This window comes from Aulostomus chinensis, chromosome 14 (genome assembly GCF_037954235.1).
Source record: "Aulostomus chinensis isolate RoL2024-O1b breed Wild chromosome 14, RoL_Achi_v1.0, whole genome shotgun sequence".
NCBI lineage: Eukaryota > Metazoa > Chordata > Actinopteri > Syngnathiformes > Aulostomidae > Aulostomus > Aulostomus chinensis.
This window is the reverse complement of record NC_141333.1, coordinates 3891253-3909523: the sequence shown is the minus strand read 5'-3', so window position 1 is coordinate 3909523 and position 18271 is coordinate 3891253. Positions and strand designations below refer to the sequence as shown.

The window sequence follows — 18271 nt, the reverse complement described above, 5'->3', positions numbered from 1 at the left end:
AAAATCTACCCTGCTGAGGTGATCTCAATAAGCCTTTGGAGAGATGAGACAATATCGTCAAAGACAGCCTAATAGTGTCATTATTGATTATCTCAAATTTATCACATCATTAGCTGTGAACAACCACAAAAAAAAAACAAAAATCACCATGTCGCTGGAAAGCACATGGCACACATTTGAAAAATATCAATTGTCTTCTAAGAATTTGCTAAACCTCAACGATTGGTTGGAAATAGCTATTATTGACCAGAGCTGCAGAAAAACACAATTTCTCACATTTGTGTAGCATAACCTTTTTTTTTTTTTTTTTTTTACTGATGTCACTGATACTAGGATACACAGGGTGTTGGACATGGCTTTCTTGCAATTAGCTAACAAAGCTAATTAAATGTAGCTCTAACAGAACAGTATGTAAACTACACCAGCTTCTCCACAAATACATTGTCACTGGTGTTCAGTTTAGACTTCATCCCAAGGTTCGTATGATCTCTTAAAAAAAGGCTATGCATAATTATTTGTGTATAACCCTAATGATGGTCGGTCAAATGTGCAATCAGTGTGCCACACTTCAACAGCGGTTGCAGCGACAGATGCTAACCTGAGCTCTCCTTGTTAACGCGTTCGCCTCACATGCTGTGGTCATGAGTGAATGTGATGTATGAGGCTTATCTGCACTACTCAGGCTACACCTGCACAAACCCAGCAGACAGAGCCTGTGTACACTGGAGTACTTCAGCGGTGATACTTTGTTGAAGGGCATCCTCAAGCTCCAATTTCTTTCACCCACTACATGACGGACTTATGATTTGAAATGTAATTTTTGTAAATGTATTTTGCCTTCAGAAGTGGCGGAAGCTTGAACACACCTTTACTGGTTTGGGTAACACAAAAAAATCATAGTTTGAGTTTAAACACAAATGAATAGGTAACAGCTGAAATGTCTCAGTCCTGGCTCAAAATTAAAGGGCTCAATGTGAATCATACTGCCATTGCAGTGGTGTTGAAATAGACTACATTACAGCTGTTTCTAATATTTTAGCCAGTACTCATGCGAGGGACAGAAATATCATTTAGTCATAAAATAGATGTATTTTTTTTAAACAGTATCTGCAGAAACAACAGTTTCTAAGTCCATGGCAGCATAGAGATGTCATATCATATCGCATCACAGGTGGACTTAATGAAGGGGCCAAGGAGTGTATCGTAACCAGAAGATGGAATGTTGAAAGGAACATTTTCTAACCAGATGTTTCAGGCCAGAAAAGCCATTGAGATGTTCTTTCTTTTGTCTCCACAATAAACCAGTCTCCTCCTTTAAAGGTGACAGCACCAGATGCAGTTTTAAACCAATATTTGTCAGTTAGACCATTCCAAGATCATTGGCATCCAGGTTCCTTCTGTGTACAGTATTGATTATCCCTCCGTATTACAGCTCTATTTGGTCAGCATGTTTAACAGTGTGCTGCCATGAGATAACATACAGGCATTCTGGTAATTTAAAGCGTGGCTAAAAGCAGTATATACAGAAGCTACAGTGAGCTGAGGTGCATTAGACGGGTAATTGCTATTCAAACACACATGCACAGTTCTCTTTGTGACTTGTCAGGATATGTTTTATTTCCTGCAGGCTGGAAGCTCCAGTGTTAACAACCTCAACTCGAAATTCTCTCTCAACCTTGACTCCCCAGGATGTGACAATATGAACAACCTTTTGTCCTCACAATAAATTACGTAAGTGTACTTCATTCCACTACTCAGTCGTGTAGACCGTCTTTGATATTTCAAAGCCGATTGCCGATATTTCAACATTTGAGAAAAGTTGCTGTTTCAAATCATCTTTTTAAACATGATATTTAAGCACCTTGTTTCAACTGATTCAAAGTCTGAGTATTTTTAGTCTTCTTTCCAAAGCTGTCGCTGTTTTTTGTTTTTAATGTAATTATCTTTCCTAACTTCTCATCTCAAAGCAATCGGACCAAAATTAGTCTGACATGTCCAGATCTACCGTCCTGCCAGTGGCCTCGAACAGAATTCAGGATACAGGTTGTATAATTTGTTCCACAAGTCAGTCACTCAGTCCATGTCCATCTGTCCAGTAAATGTCTCATAAATCCAGCTATTAGATGGTGAGATATCCTGTAAACAGCAGACTGATGTTTTTAACTGTGTGACCCTGATGTTCACATCTTAAATTCTCTTGCAAACTTACAGAAAAAAGGAATTCTAAACATTCAAGCAGCACAGCAAAACAAAAACAAGGGGCAAATTGTCCTCATTTTCCCCAAAATATCCTCGCTCTTTATGTCCTTAGTTCTCCAAAAGATGTATAATAAGCCACATGAGGCAAAAAAGCTAGAAGAAACAGAAAGCGTGATTGTGCTCTGCTCAAGTGTGTTCACCAAGGTGAAGGAAGAAGAAAACCTGCAGCCAAACTCAGTTGTCGTCAGTGTGGCACACACCACTGTCACTGCCCCATCTCCATCTGCTTTCTCCAAAACCGCTAATAATCCATGAAGCACCCTCTTCACAGACAATGACACAATTAAAACTTTATTGCTGAATAATCACTTTGCAGGGCACTGGGGTTTAATGACAGTGTTAAGGAGCAAATGAGCCCCCTGGAACAGAATTACTCCTTGGCAGTCTGGACACTAACCAAAGTCCTTGTTCCAGAAAGACAGTCGTTAATAACAGGCAAGTCAGTCTAGCAAACCACAGAACAGTACCCACCACCCTCAGTGCGTCTTGAGGGGTCCTGGAAATCCCTGCAGCCCATTCGTCATGGATGGAACAATGTAAGACGCTTCCAATTAGAAACGTCTGCAGTCGGCGAGCTATTCATCGTCAGGAGTTAATTCACGCTGGCCTCCATGTCATCCATTGATCCCTCATGATCCTACCTCTGGTCACTCTTAAAATAAAATAAACAAAAACACCATTCATTTACATCTCCACATGTTTTATAATGAAATTGTAAATTTTTCCTGAAGTCACAACAATCTTTAATCACATCTAGGATGTAGGCTCTCCGAAGATACCACCTGCCAGTGAGAGATTTCCCCACTCAGCTTCGGCAAAGATACGAGCCAGACAGCTAATGTTCAGATAGCGAGATTCAAAATGAATAACTCTGCAGTTGATAAACAGCAAACGCGTAGCTAGCTAGCAAGCTGGCCAGACGCACTGCTACCAAATCATTGAGAGTGTCACTAAGAGTGACGGGTCATGACGGCTACAGAGTTTAGAAATGAGCGAAAGGCAAATGGAACGTGAGATGACATCACAAATGAGGGAAGTTGAGCTTTTGCCTCATGCACAGGGAACAGAAACAGAAGCAGAAGCCAAGATAAAGTTCAAAAGTGTATTCAACAAAGTCGAGGGAAACCTGTTGTCGAAGAACAGATTGTCGAGCACCAAGATAAACAAATCTGACAAGGGGAGGGTGAAGGTGAGAATCTGCGCTCAGTCCAAGAATCGAATACCAGGATTGTAACACAAGAAATCTTGTAAAACCCCAGGAACACAAGGGATTAAAAGAAAAGAAGAGGAAAAAACAGGGCTGTGGGGTTAATCTGTAACAAGTGAACTATATAAACACAGGGCAGGTAATCAAAAAGAGTGAGAAAACCAAACAAAGGCAGGAAGTAAAAGCAGCAGCAAATGAAGGAAGAACTTCAAAATAAAAGAAAAAGTGATGAACCAAACAGGGACTGTGATACGTACACAGAATCGATGATTCAGAAGAGCAGTTTACATGTTGCTGTTACGTCCCGTGATGTTCCGAGAATGAAGTATTGATTACATACTCTTGTGTTAGAATGTTTTAAAAATGTGCTGCATAAATAAATCAAAGAACATATCGCGGCATTTGTCCCATAATGATCTCAAGACCTTGAAAGGAAAGCTGAACTCCTCAAATACGCTGATCCACACGCAACAGCTCACTCACCTCCACAGCGACTTTACAAAAGTTAAAATTGAGAAGATTGCATGCATTATGAATCTCAATAAAGCAGCTGAAAGCTTGTGTCATTATGTGAGTCACAACTTGAGGCCTCTGCAGTTAAGACTTCCCCCTCCTCTTCATCTATCAAAGAGAATGCTAAGCAGACAGAAAAACGCTGTCAAACATTGAGGTGTGTTCAAGACCACCCTGGATGGGGGCAGCAGGCAGACCAGCACTAGATGAGAACGAGTCAGATAAAGCTTAGTGTCCGTGAGTATGTTGGCACATTTGCTTGTTTGGCTGTTGAGTCTGGTCGAGATGATAACGCTCTTATCAATGCATTCCAGAATGGGCTTACCAGGCAGGGTGTTGTGGTCGGGGGGCTCTTTAGATGAAGCTATTAGGTGAGCTATCAAGATTCCCCACCAGGTTACGCAGCAGTGTGTTGAGACAGATCTTCCCAAGGCTCATCCCCCGGTGTCAGTGCTAACCCCCCCCCCCCCATCCTATGCAGATGAGTACAACCAGAACAGCAAAGATGTATGTTAAGTCATATCTTCCTTTAGTGAGAACTACTATTACTATTTTGATGTTAGTATTATACGTAGTTAATAAATACTATTTAATTCATATAATAATATCTGCTATTATTGGGACTGTTATTTATCCCAGTCCCCCCATCCTTCTCTCTCTCTCTCTCTCTTTCTCTCTCTCTCTCTCACACTCATACACACACACACACGCTCTCTCTCTCTCTCACACACACACACACACGCTCACTCTCTCACACACACGCTCACGCTCTGGTCGTATTTCACCCCCACTGGTCGAGGCAGATGGCTGGTGACATCCATGTTTCTACCCACTGAAGGAAATTTTTTGCAGCGCGTTCTAAATGTGTACATGAATTTGTTGCAGTCAAGGAAAAAAAAAAAAACGCCTATGTTAAAGTACAAACTATTCCCCTGCCAGAAAAGAAGTCCCACCACTGTTAATATGTCATTAAAATTTTTCCAAGCGCCTGCTAGCAATAATTGTTATTGTGTATGTCCTCCTTAGGCTTAGGGGCTAAGGGGATGTGCTGCTGTGTAAGAATATATAAATATAATGTTATGTTGCTTGGAATTAACAAATTACCTGTGCACAGGAGTGTGTGTTATTTTTCCAAGTAACAGCCCCAACAGTGGAGATAAAAAAAACATGCATAGTGACACACACACATGCACACACACACACACACCATCCATCATCCCGTTTTCTCGTCTTGCTGACAGCCTTTGAAAAGATGTGTATGAGACAAGAATGAGCGAGGGGGTCTTTGGCTCTGAGGGAGGCAGGGGGTGAAACATCCTGAGATAGAGCCACAAAGAGGCTGGTGGTGGAGAGGCGTCATCGTATCAAACTGAAGCCTGCCTCCTCCTATCAAACAGCTTCCAGAGATCAGTCCTGCCACTATGTGTCCCTCTTGTCCTGGACAACATAAAACCACATCGCTGCCCTTTGTACTGTCACCTGTGGCAGACAAATAACACTGCATGAAGTTCTCATCGTCACAGGGAGGGAATTCATTGTTTTACAGTCACATGGACTCATGGTGATGGTCCTCGTTTCAGCCATTGTTTCAGGAGCATCTGTGGAAGAGACGTCAGATCATAGCTTTCACTTTGGTACGCCTGTCTTGTTTTGTATGGGATTTGAACCAGATGCAAACAGATAGACAGAGCTTCTGTGAGGCATGCAGGTCTTCTGTGTCCGATTGTCTCGCTCTGAGGAACCGTTATGATCTTTGAGTTCAGTTTCGATTTAGACCTAAAATTGCCCTGACATGTTATTAAGTCTAAATCCTTCTTGTTGCTTCATAAAACATTAATTATGGGGCAAAAATAATGAATATTGCAGCTGTTAGCATGTGCTAATGGCTGGCTGTTAAAGGTGAATTATAGGGAGGAGCAACAAACATTCTACAACTGGGCACATTGAAGTACACAAAAAGTCATGTTTTTATTGGCTAATGGGCTGTGCTGAGTGGGTGACTGGGCACTGTCTGCGTGCTCTGTATTAAACTACAACATCCCTGACTCTGCTTCTGAAATAACAATTAAGACTTCTCAAATAAATGGAAATCACTTTGTACGACAAACAAGGAAGTAGATGTTAGAACTCACTCTAGTTTGGTGTTGCCAAGTTGTCCAAAAGGGTGGACCCAGTCCATATGCAGCCAAGGCCTGACGGCAGCACTGTCTGCACATGTGCAGCACCTGTTCCGTGGCTGGAACCAGTCTGCCACTGACCCCCACCATTAAAAATTGCATACTGTGGGTTGGAGAAGTTGTAGATTACAAGAAACCGATACCCCGCCCCTCGTTCCTCCCTTAGTATACATAATAATCCTGGCCATCCTACGTTAGCAGCAAGAGACATTAGAATCATCGGCGATGATACTGAATATTTATGTAGATACTTTACACACAGAATACATAATAATGCTGGAGTTTAGAAATGTGAGGGCACTGCTGACACCAAACATACTTTAATCCTCAGGGTTTGCTTTTTCCATTTGGAGTTGAAAACACGGCGGTCACACATAGCGAACTCCAGAGAAGAGGACCGTCTTATATCGATATAAAAGGGTTATTTTAAGCTAGCACTACTGTTCTTGGTTTCAGGTGATTCTTTTTGGCCAATAAATCCCACTGGCTTTTCCAAAATGTTCTGAGGATGATGCACGAGCGATGACTTATGTGGTAAGAGACATATATGTACATAAATAGTACCATGAATCTTAACATGCATGATGGAGTGTGTTGGTCTCTGACTTTTTTTTTTTTTTTTTTTTTAACCTTCCCGACAGAAATCCTGCCGCAGGGAGTTTTCGTCTTGATAAACAACTGCGCACATTCATCCTCATGTACTTGTACTCTGGCAGGCAGAATGGTTCAAGGGTTGTGATCACGCATATAAGAAGAGCAGACCCACTTCTTCGACCTGATTACACTATTGATGCCTCAGTTTCAAAGAGTGCAATATTCTCTTTTAGTGAGGAGTTCAAACCAGCAGAAAAGAACAGCTGTTCCCATCACCCCTCACATCTCGTGCTGGAGAGAGTGAGGCTGCACTTATCTGCTGCTGCACCAAACACTAAAAACACGACAGACCTCCAGGGAGTCCGACCGTAACTACGCAACAGCCAACTGTAGGTACTTATAGCGTGTGTTTTTACTGCGCCAAAATTGTCAGATGCTTGCTTACAGTAAAACGGGTGAGTCATATATGGAAGAAAGCACTGACAAGCTTTGATTCCATTCTGATTCTTTAGGTCAGCGTCCGTTGCTATTTATATGCTTGGGACGAGTTCCGCTCTCCATCAGCAAAGGTCAGTCTCATTAAACTTGAGAGCAGAACAAGTTTGCTCCAAAGTTGTCCACAGTTCTCTGATTTATAAGCAGTGTGCTGCTGCTGCTGCTGCTGCTGCTGGTGGTGGTGTGTCAAATAAAAGAGCAAACATTTCAGCAACAAATTATAATAAATAATGTGTCGGCTCTCTTTTTACCAGCAGATTCCTGCCTCGGTTCATAAAGCACCAATCCACCAGCTGGTTAATGAAGCATCTTTGGCTCACAAATTGACATCCAATTAAATCGGGCGATTAATAATAAATGAGAATTTGTAATTTTCTCCAGGAAAGCTGGTCAGTCATCAGTCAGTTGACACAGCAGGAATCAGCAGAACCTTTTATTGATTGGTGCTGGGCAGGGTGTACACGATCAATTATTAATACAAACAGTTAATTCTATCTGGCTTAAAATTGTGTTGAGTAGCTCTTTATGTATGAAGTGTAATTATTAATTTTATTATTCAAAGAATGATCTTATTTGTGGCTCTACATGTACTTCCACATCATGTTCGCATTTTCAGTTTTTTGTTTTATTTACTCATCCAGGTGAACTGATGTATTTTGCCTGCACAGTGATGAGTTGTTGTTTTTTTTTTTTTTAAAACACAAATGGTATTTCTTTTTATTGTGCTTATTATACTCAACTGCACCCATAGAGGGATATTACTATATGTACAAAAATAGCAGTATGGCATAAATGTTCCAAAAATGCTGTGAACATGTTAATCACATTTACTATATGTTTTACTTGTAACACGATTTAATTGTTATTATTTCGATCACATGTTCTCAAATGGGGGTTCGTGGAGGTACTCCAGGGGGTACGTTAAGCTTTACAAAAATATATATATTTTAAAAAAAGCAGTAATCCTCATAATAATTAAGTCTTGAGAAATAATTATATTTTAAAAAGTTTGGTAGAATACAAATGTATGTTCATACACTGAATTTTATATTCAGTATTCAATTTTAATGTCCTTAAAAAAAAACAGACTCTCTCAAAACCAAGTTAGTTTTACCCATGGATCCAGCATCACTCGTCAATAACCTGCCGTTGCCATGACGATGCACTGGAACGATGGAGATGTGGCTGAAGCACAGCAGCAATGCGGCTGAAAATACAGAGAAACTTGTGAAAAAGAAGGCGAAACCAGAGCTGACGAAGTACCGGGAGTAGGCACCCAAGGCACTGTGGGGTTTTTTTGCGGGGAGCGATTAGCCAACGCTAGCAAGTCATTGCTATTAGTTGTTTCACTTCAATAAATCAGACACTGATGGCACAGCACTGTACCTCCTTTATTTTCTACCAAAAATGTTTTGGGGGTACTTGACAAAAAAAGAAGGCATTTACAGACGGGGAGGTTGTCAAAGAAGCAATGATGATAATTGCTAAAACTGTGCTTGAAGACGAGAAGTATGGAACCGATGTACTCTCCAGTCCCTCCAATGTTCAACTCGGGGCAACTACAATGGTAAGAAGAGTGTCGATGATGTCTGGGAACTTGGCCGACCAGCTGGACCGTGATCTGGCGAGGTGCCGGTGGTTCAGCATCCAGTGTGACGAGTCGGTGGACAGCAGCAGTACGGCTCAGCTGATGGTCTTTATCCGGATGGTGTTTGATGATTTCTCCACAAAAGAAGAACTTCTGACACTGCTGCCCCTGAAGACAACTACGAGGGGAGTTGACATTTATAACGCAGTGAAGGAGTTTTTGGTGGAAAAAAAGGTGCCGCTGGAAAAGCTGGTATCAGTGACTACGGATGGGGCTCCTGCTATGATCGGCCGACACACAGGATTCGTTGCTCACTGTAAAGCTGACCCAGAGTTCCCAAACTTTCTGCAGTACCACTGCATCATACACCAGCAGGCCTTATGTGCAAAAGTGATCTGCTTTGAGCACGTAATGACTCCCGTCGTGAAGATCATAAACAGCATCCGCTCCAGAGCTAAACAGCACAGAACATTCAAGGTACTTTTGGAGGAGCTGTCAGCTGAATATGATGACCTGCTACTACACACAGAAATCCGATGGCTCAGCAGGGGACGAATTTTGCAACGTTTTTTGTCACTTTTGGGTGAAATCAAAGAGTTCATGCAGTCCAGAGGTGAGGACACTGTGCTGCTGGAGGACACTGAGTGGATACTTGACCTTGCATTTTTAACGGACATTACTGGGAAACTGAACAGTTTGAACTGTGAGCTGCAAGGCAAAGGTAAAACTGTCGCCGATATGATAAGTGCTTTAAATGCATTTAAAGCTAAGATGAACCTTTTCTCTGCATTTACAGAGAAAAAAAGTGCTGCACTTTCCCTCTGTGCAGATGGTGCTGAAAGACAATGCTTCTGCATCTGAGGCTTTTGACAAAGTTGCAGAAAAATACTCTCAGGTCATAAACAGAGTTGGGCGAGAGTTTGAGAACAGGTTTTGTGACCTGGATCAGCTTGAGCCATGTGTGTCGTTCATTTCTAATCCTTTCATGAACGTGGACATATCATGTATTGCTGAGCAGTTAAGTGCAACATTCAGCCTGGATGCTGAACAGGTGGAGATTGAAATTGTAACACTGCAAAATGACCTCCACCTCAAAGCCCATCAGGCTGCACCAAACTTTTGGTGCCTTCTTGACACAGAAAAGTACAGTGGTGAATGCGCAGCAGCTATGAAGGTTGCAAGCCTGTTTGGTTCAACTTATCTTTGTGAATCAGCCTTTTCTGACATGAACTTCATCAAGAACAAACACAGAACACGCCTCACTGATGCACATCTGCAAGACTCACTCAGAGTTGCAGTGTCAAGTTACACACCAGAGTACAACACACTGGTTAACGGCATGCAATGCCAGGCTTCCCACTAACTGACAAAGAAACAGATAACAGATTTGGTGTCCAGTTCAAAGTGTGACATGATTTATTTAAAAATTTGAGAGTTGATTTTTGTATTTTACATGAGTTATTATTTGTACGAACATGGTGCAAAGTAATTCATGATTTGTTAAAAAATGTTAGTGGCTAGCTAGTTAAAATGGGATATTGTGATTTCACAAGACTGTCGTAGAAGTGATCATTTTCAAATGTTTGAAAAATTTGAAAAACATGTGCACTTAGAGAAAATATAAAAATAAAGTGTTGCATATTGATATTTATCTGTTTCTATATATTTGTTGTGAGAAATCATTAACATGATCAGTGTTTTCACAAAGATAAATATCATTAATTTTTAATAATAACATAGAGTTAAAGGTAAATTGAGCAAATTGGCTATTTCTGGCAATTTATTTAAGTGTGTATCAAACTGGTAGCCCTTCGCATTAATCAGTACCCAAGAAGTAGCTCTTGGTTTCAAAAAGGTTGGTGACCCCTGGTCTAGGCAATACTCGTGAAAACAGTTTACCAGTCATCATGACAGGTACGGCCAAATGTTCTTCCTCATCCCGATTCTCCACAACTCAGACTAAACAACCATTCAGCCTTAGGTTTAGAATATTTTACACAATTTTAAGTTTTTGTTGCTGGTGTGTCGTGTTTTACAAAACAAAAAAACAAGCCTATCAAAGTAAACTATCAACATATGAGGCATGCACACTGGAGTTTTATTGGTTTGTCTTCTTGAGTGCTTCTCTGTTTTATGTCTGCAAAGAAGGCGACTGACGATGACTTGTACAATTTAATCTTTGCAGATAACGTTGCTGTTGCCCCCTCGGAGGAAGGTAGGTATCTTTCCTGTCAGCAGACGTGTGGAAACCGTTCAGCTCTGGTTGAAGTTGTCATTCCGTCAGTGTCTGTTCCCCTTAAATGAATCCACAAGTTGTTCTCCTGTCACAATGACCTCTCCTCATGTCCCCGATCAGATATCAAGGAATATGCCAGGAGCATTGGCATTGATCCGGACCGTGAGGCCGAGCTCATGTGGGTGGCCAAAATAGGCTTCTTCACCCCTCCGCCTCCACATTGGATCCCTTGGTAGGTGAAGTCTGGAACGAGAGGTTGGTGGATAGGGGTTGGGGATTGATTATATCCTCTTATAGTGAGATAAAGGCCTACAGATTTAATTACAAATATGGCCTTTCTCAGCTTCCACGATAAAAGATTTTCTGTAACGGTTCCTTGTTTGAGCAGACGCATCAGTCAGTTCTGATGAAGTTGTTTGAGGAACTGCAAGTGTTAGCAGAGCCTTTTGACCAAAAAGACACATTTACATGCTTGAGTTTATAGTGTTTAGCTCTCATGGAACCTTCTAGTCCTGCTGCTGAAGTAACAACTCTCCCTCCCTTCCTCACCCCTTCTCCCTGCAGCGAGGATGGGAAAGGCAACCTGTACTTTTTCAACTCGTCAACTGGCGATTCCACCTGGACCGACCCGGTTGACGAGATCTACAAGAACCTGGTGATCCAAGAGCGTGAGCGCATCCAGCGCAATGCTGCTGCGGTTGGAAAGGACAACGATGTCAAAATCTCCAGAAATGAGGTAGAGCTCATCCCAGCTGACATGACAATGGTTTGTTTAGGCTCCTGTCGCTCTGCGTGTGTCCTTATCAAACATCACGAGCATCTCAAGCCCTCGTGGGTCAGACCCGATACTGAAGAACCTTGTCCAAACATGTTTTGTTTTATATAAAATCACACGTCTGCATTGAAAGGGGCACAAAGGACTTCTGTGCTCGTTGATTTGGCCGTGCAGCTAACGTGCTAACATTCAGCTAAACACAACTACAGAGGTTCACACTGATGTTACACGTCAACAAAACTAGTCGTGGTGACAAAGTCATGCATCATTAGTGTCGCTCGTGATTTAATCTTAACTTTGTACTTCTAACAATGGCATCTATGCTGTAAAAACCACAACAGTGAGACTTTGAAGCTTGTACAAACATTTACAAGAAAACTGCTCAGTGATTATTCATAACAGAGTATTAAACTCAAGGTACTTGTGCTTTTCAGAAAACTGCCCAGATGGAGAGCTTGCTGGCTACTCTGCAGGAGAGCAGGGACCATCTCCAGGCCTCCCAGCAGCAGGAGAAGCACCTGAGGCACCAGCTTGACAAGCTGAAGGGGGAGCTGGAGAAACTGAGGGTGGTAAACTCTCAGAACCAAAAGCTCATTGTGAAAATGAGGGAGGAGAGGAACGTGATCCGGCAGGATGAGGAGCGTCTGAGGCTGGAGACAGACCAGCTACAGCAGGAGCTGGAGAGACTGAAGGTGGAGAATGAAGGGTTGATTCTCAAAGTGAGGATCAAGACGGGCGCAGCCCAGGAGGAGGTGAAGCTCTCACATGAGACATGCCAGCTACAGCAGGAGCTGGAGCGGTTGAAGACAGAACACATCCAGAATCAAAGAATGATTCTTAACATGAGGGAGGAGAGAGCTGAAGAACAACAGGAGGAGATGCGACTAAGACTGGAGAGAGACCAGCTCCAGCGGCAGCTGGAGAGACTGAGGGTGGAACATCAAGGATCCACTCGCAAAGTGAGGGAGGAGAGGAGCGCATTCCAGCAGGTGGAGAAGAGTCTCAGACATGAGACACAGCAGCTACAGCAGGAGCTCCAGGCGCTGAGGGTGGACCACACGCAGAATCTCCAGATCATTCGCCAAGTGAGTGGGGAGAGGAGCGTGGCCCAGCAGATGGAGGGGCGCCTCAGACTGGAGAGAAACCAACTGGAGCAGGAGTTGGACCAGCTGAGGATGGAAAATACTGAGAATCGGGGAATCATTCATAGAATGAGGGGGGAGAGGTGCGTGGCCCAGCAGGAGGAGGAGCGCCTGAGACTGGAGCGGGACAGAGCCGTGGCAGAGTGCAGGAGGGCTCAGGACTACAATGCGTCTTTGCATGGGAGGATGGACCAGCTGATCAACGAATCCAAGCACCTCATTTGCAGAGTCAGGTACAGTTTCCGCATAGGAACTCTTCAGCACAGGAGGTTCGAGGAAGACTATTATTTTTAAGTAGCCCACAATTATTTGAAGATTCAAAGGGATCACGGTCCTGTTTCTCATCCTATCAGAGATCTGGAAGCAGAGACAAGACAGTGGCACATCCAGAACAAGAGGCCAGCAAGGGAGGCGTTCCCAACACATCCGGACCACCCGAGGGACCCGCTGAGTGGCTCCTCACCAGAAAACTGCAGCCACATCCTTGAGTAAGATTGTGATCAGCTGACTGACTGCCAGCAACAGCAAAAGTGTCCAAAAATGTTTGTTTACAAGTGCCTAACCTTGAGGAGCGAGCCAACGGGACACCGATAGTTGTGTTATTTCAGATGATTCACCACGCGAGGTGCGGCCTAAAATAGCCAATAAGGAAGCGCAGCAAAGACAGAAATACAAACCTCCAAAAAGCCCAGTGCAGAATTTATATGTCCCACCTCTCCATGTGTCCAGATTCTATCAGTTCAACAACAAGATGAGGAGCCAACGGATCCAGAACATCGACTTCGCCCTGAGAAGGGGGAACAGCCGGGTGATACAGGAACAGGGAGCGCCGCACCCCTTCCAGCAGCAGGTAGCGTACTGGCGTAGCACCGTCCTAGCTTAGCCGTGCCCACATTCACATTCACACTGATGGTGGAGGCTTAGAGGTGCCAATGGGGGTGAAGTTAGTGGGTGGTTAGTGAAAATGTCAGACCCGGGTTGAACTGCACCCTGTCCGGGTTCTCTCTCTCTCCAGCCTCTGTCTCAATATCAGTCTCTCCCCCACAAGCAGAGCTCCACCCTCCCCGCAGGCTCCCTTTGGCCCTGCCACATCTGTCCACACCCTGGGCTCTACCACTTCAACCCACACAGAGCTTCTTAGTCCCTACATCAGCCACTCAGGGGCATTCACCAGGAAGACCCCTCTTCAGCTCCTGCACCACCAGCACCAGCCAGCACCGGCAGATCCACCCTGGTAGGACAGCCGCTGGGCTTCTACCTGGCTCACAGCGGTCTCCTGCCACTGTCGTCGCTCTTTCAACGGTCGTTCTGCTCGTCCAGGAGCAGCAGTGGAGCCGCCCGTCGCCTCCAGCACCATCAGAATTCCTGCCAGGTATTCTGTTCACAACGCACCTGCATTCATGTCTTGGTTCCCGTTCCCCTACAAGTTCTGATCAAGCTTTTGGTGAATGTTATCCGACCATTAAGGGGATGGTTCTGATCACTGGGTTAAAACTGAGATCTGAAACTAACATGATGCATTTGTGTGTGTGTGTGTGTGTGTGTGTGTGTGTGTGTGTAGCTATGTCCGAAGCCTTGAGCTGGAGGAGGTGACTGACGTCACCGTGACGTCACTGAACAAACACCCCTGGATGACGGCCATCTGCCTACCCGGGTCAATCTGGATCTAGACCATGACGACCAGGACCGAGTGTCATTTAACTGAGAACGATGGAGCAGCCATAGCAACAACACATCAGCATCGTGACCGGAGATGATCAGACATGCCTTCCCTCCTGATACCTGAACTTGGACGATCTGCTGATGCTGCGTATCGACTGAAAGCGGCGCCTCAACAATTACCTTGATGTTTTACTATAATCTTGAATAGCTGCGTACCAGGAACCTCGTACTGATGTGGTGGATCCCAATCCATTTGAATAAATACAGAAAATTGATGCCAGTTGATGTCTTTGCCTGAGTCTCTGTTGTTCCCCTCCTAATGTGTTACACTGGTTCCCCATCAGCTCATTTACCCTGGTGTCTCCCCTGTCCTTAGTCAGTTTCCTCGGCTCCCTGCTCTCGGCCTCCTGGCGTGTTCGCTTCCCGAAGCCATTTTGATTCATGAAAGATCCACTTGTTCTTCACTCCTCCTTGCCTGCGCCGCATTTTTTGAGGCCATCTCCTTGCGTTTAGAGCGCAAAGCTTAACAGTTTCATCACGACTGCATGACTTTTGTGGATTTGCTTCAACTCTGGTGCGCTGGCACGAGTGTCATTTCGGTTTGCGTCACAACTGCTGGGAGTTTTGTGAGCCCTCCTGAGCTGAGGGCCCTTATAGTCCTTGGCCCAAGACCCAAAATATGACATCAGTATCACCTGGGTGGGCAAATTCTAGTTGTGATTTTTTTTATACCTGCACATCCCTAGTTTATGTTTTGATATGACAGACCTCTCGGACTGGTAGCTTTTTAGTGGTTCAAAGCTTTCATTTAAGCCCACTTGTAAAGCTCTCTGTGAGATATATAGGTTACTGAGGCTCGTCAAACCATTTAAAAGACACATTTTTTCTCATTTTTTCGCCTAAACTATACACTATCTTTAAGCCCTGTGGCATCAAGGAACATCAGAGACAAACAAGATGAAGACCAGAATACTCACAGGACTCTACGGATTCAGGAAATGTGTAGCATGCCCATACTATCTCATTATTAGTCTTGATTTGAGCCAAAATATCTGCATCCTTTCACCTTGCAGGCTGAATGTGTAACTTAGAGCTACCTACACTTTTTTTTTTGAGGATTAAATCCAATTATTTCTCTTTAGTGTATTTATATATCTCAATTATTATTATATTACTTAGGCTATATGATTTTATTAGACAATACATTTAACCGTAGCTGTCATATATTTTCTTGTATTTACTTTCACATCTATAATTTAAAAACAAATAGTAGCACTCTGAATAATTTTAGCAATTCTTTTTTAAAGTAAGCTACTCATGAATTAAAACGTAAATGCTGTCAGGTTAATGTTAACATGAGTCAGCAAATTTGATAACCTAGGAAGTTAGCAAACTAGTTTAGCTAGCTAGCTAGCTAGCTAACGGTCTCGTGTAAATTTACTATGAGCCGATATAATTGGATAGCTAAAGCTATTTAACTATATTGCTGGCTAAATTTATATTTAGACAGGTGATTGTTTGTCTTTTTAACAGGTGAGGTAAACTGAATTCATTTGTCACAGCAGCACAACATAAAATAAGGACAGAACGGAATACTAGCATTAATCGAGAGCACCTATGATTATGATTTGGAAAGCCTATTTTATGAATGCTGACGTCTTTTTCTGTTTTACGACTTACATTATCACCCTTTGGAACAGCTTTAAAAATTCTGAGACTCATTCTGTTTTATTGTTTAAATTTGTCCTTTCGTCCGTCTTAATCCTTGGTTCTACTTTGTTATGTCAAGCACTTTATGTCTGTTTTTGAAAAGTGCTTTCAACCAAACATTTGTATTATAATTCAATATCATGAACAGACAGTGTTATTTATGATTGTGACTTTGCTTGTATTGCGCCCTGATGAATTGTAAATCTCTGCATCAGCCTTGATACGCAGGACAATGCAGTCCTCTACCCGTGACATTCCCTTGAATATCCTCCATTTCATTAATTTCCTGCATGCTTCTAAAAGAGCTCAGTAACTTTGTAATTTTAAAACTTCTATTATCTATTTTACATTATTATATTCTTATCTGTTTTGCCCATTGGAAAAAAAAATAGAAAAAAAATCTAGAAATGACAGCGATAATAAAGTATAATGGGAAGCCATGTCAGCCTTCATCACTCCAGTTTGTATTTTCTGTTCATTAATATTCAAGTCTGTGTTTTTGGTGTATCATCAGGCTGCAGTAATCACCGGCCAGCTCACGTCAAACCAGAATATTAACACCTGCATGGCAAAGTTCAAGCATCGGTAGTAGCACTGTGATATTATTAGAAGCATCGCTTGCATTTTTTCATTAAAATGTAATTGCCTTTGTACAAAAACACCAATGAAAAATTTAATTAGAACACCATATGTTTTTATGTAAATAAAAGAAAATGTTTCCCCAGCTAAACTGTTTCAGTTGTGTGATGTGCAACATCAAAGTGTTTAATATATGAGAACAGCATTCTCTGTCATAACAGAGCTGCTATCAGAATAGAACAGACTGTTTCCTCCTACAAATGACTGAGACAGCAACACGAGAAAATATCTTAATGACTAATTACATTTTAAGATGTACAAATCGGTTATATTCAAAGCTGCGACTATGCTTTAATCCTGTAAGCAAAGAACAATGGTATGTCAGAATCCCCCACCGCTCATCTCGTCTATTTTACATGACACAAATTAGCGCTCTTTTTAGTCGTTCAGTTCCTCTTGTATGTGCACAGCAAACAAACTTTGAGTTCATTACAGAAAGAATAACATTGGGATTTGGCCTGCACATTTAAAAGGGGATCAAACCATAAATTAGAAACGTGTGTTTTGTGACAGCGGTGGATTAAATGCAGACATTGGAATTTAATTGAATTACACAGAAACATTGCCTGAATTTTGTGGCTCTTTTGAGATGCAGCAGAATTCAGAGCAGAAGGCGAAGTCATGACATATCTAATGAAATTCACTGCTCTGGAATGTATAATTTTGCTTGTCAGAGCGTAAATAATGATGCATTCATGGTTTATCAGTGCTTTCAAAGACTTGTCAGAAGGGATGAAATATGGTAATTGTGTTTTTTAGTGGGGGTGGTGAAAGATTCAGTCTTATTGATAAATCAGAGGCTTCACCAATAAATCATTACATTTCATGTAAACTGATGGCTTGTTCACCAGCACCTAATGAATAATAACAGAGTGTACTAGCACAGTGTGATCACCCTGCATTACTTCTCATACTGCAGATGCATGTTTGAAGAAGCAGTATAATTTCTTTGAATACCTTTTATGGATGAGATATTACATTCATAATTAATAACCAATTTAAAAGCCTTTATCAAGAGGATATGCCAATTTTTTTTTTTTGGGGGGGGGGGGGATACACTTAAGTCAGTTCCATGAAGACAAAAAGATATATCTCCTGTAAACTGGTTTACTATCAGTTAGCTTAGCGCTCTGAATGGTAGTGGATGGGAAGCGTTTGCATACTCTGTTCTGCTAATCCAGCTTCCAAAACCTGTAGTTCCTGAATTCCGGTTCAAAAAGACGAGGATCTTGGTTTGTCCAGATCTCTTCCAAAGAAGACTGGCCTAAGTCTGA

At 42.5% G+C, this 18271-nt stretch overlaps 1 protein-coding gene across 4 annotated transcripts; it reads left to right on the top strand.

Moving 5' to 3' along the window:
- The first annotated feature begins 7331 nt into the window (after nt 1-7331).
- LOC147249469 (uncharacterized) lies at nt 7332-18017 on the top strand. 4 transcript variants are annotated; one of them, XR_015119281.1, is made up of 9 exons: nt 7332-9554; nt 11019-11048; nt 11190-11301; nt 11634-11805; nt 12279-13219; nt 13340-13474; nt 13716-13836; nt 14038-14358; nt 14548-18017. XR_015119281.1 is itself a non-coding variant. In XM_086224637.1 (8 exons), the coding sequence occupies exons 1-8, from the start codon at nt 8717-8719 to the stop codon at nt 14125-14127; spliced, it is 2442 nt and encodes an 813-aa protein (XP_086080763.1). In that variant the 5' UTR covers nt 7332-8716; the 3' UTR covers nt 14128-14484. The 4 variants fall into 4 exon arrangements, 1 of the variants encoding a protein (XP_086080763.1); XR_015119280.1 differs by having other exon boundaries at nt 14035-14358; XR_015119282.1 differs by lacking the exon at nt 7332-9554 and adding an exon at nt 10701-10747 and having other exon boundaries at nt 14035-14358.
- The last annotated feature ends 254 nt before the right edge of the window (nt 18018-18271 follow it).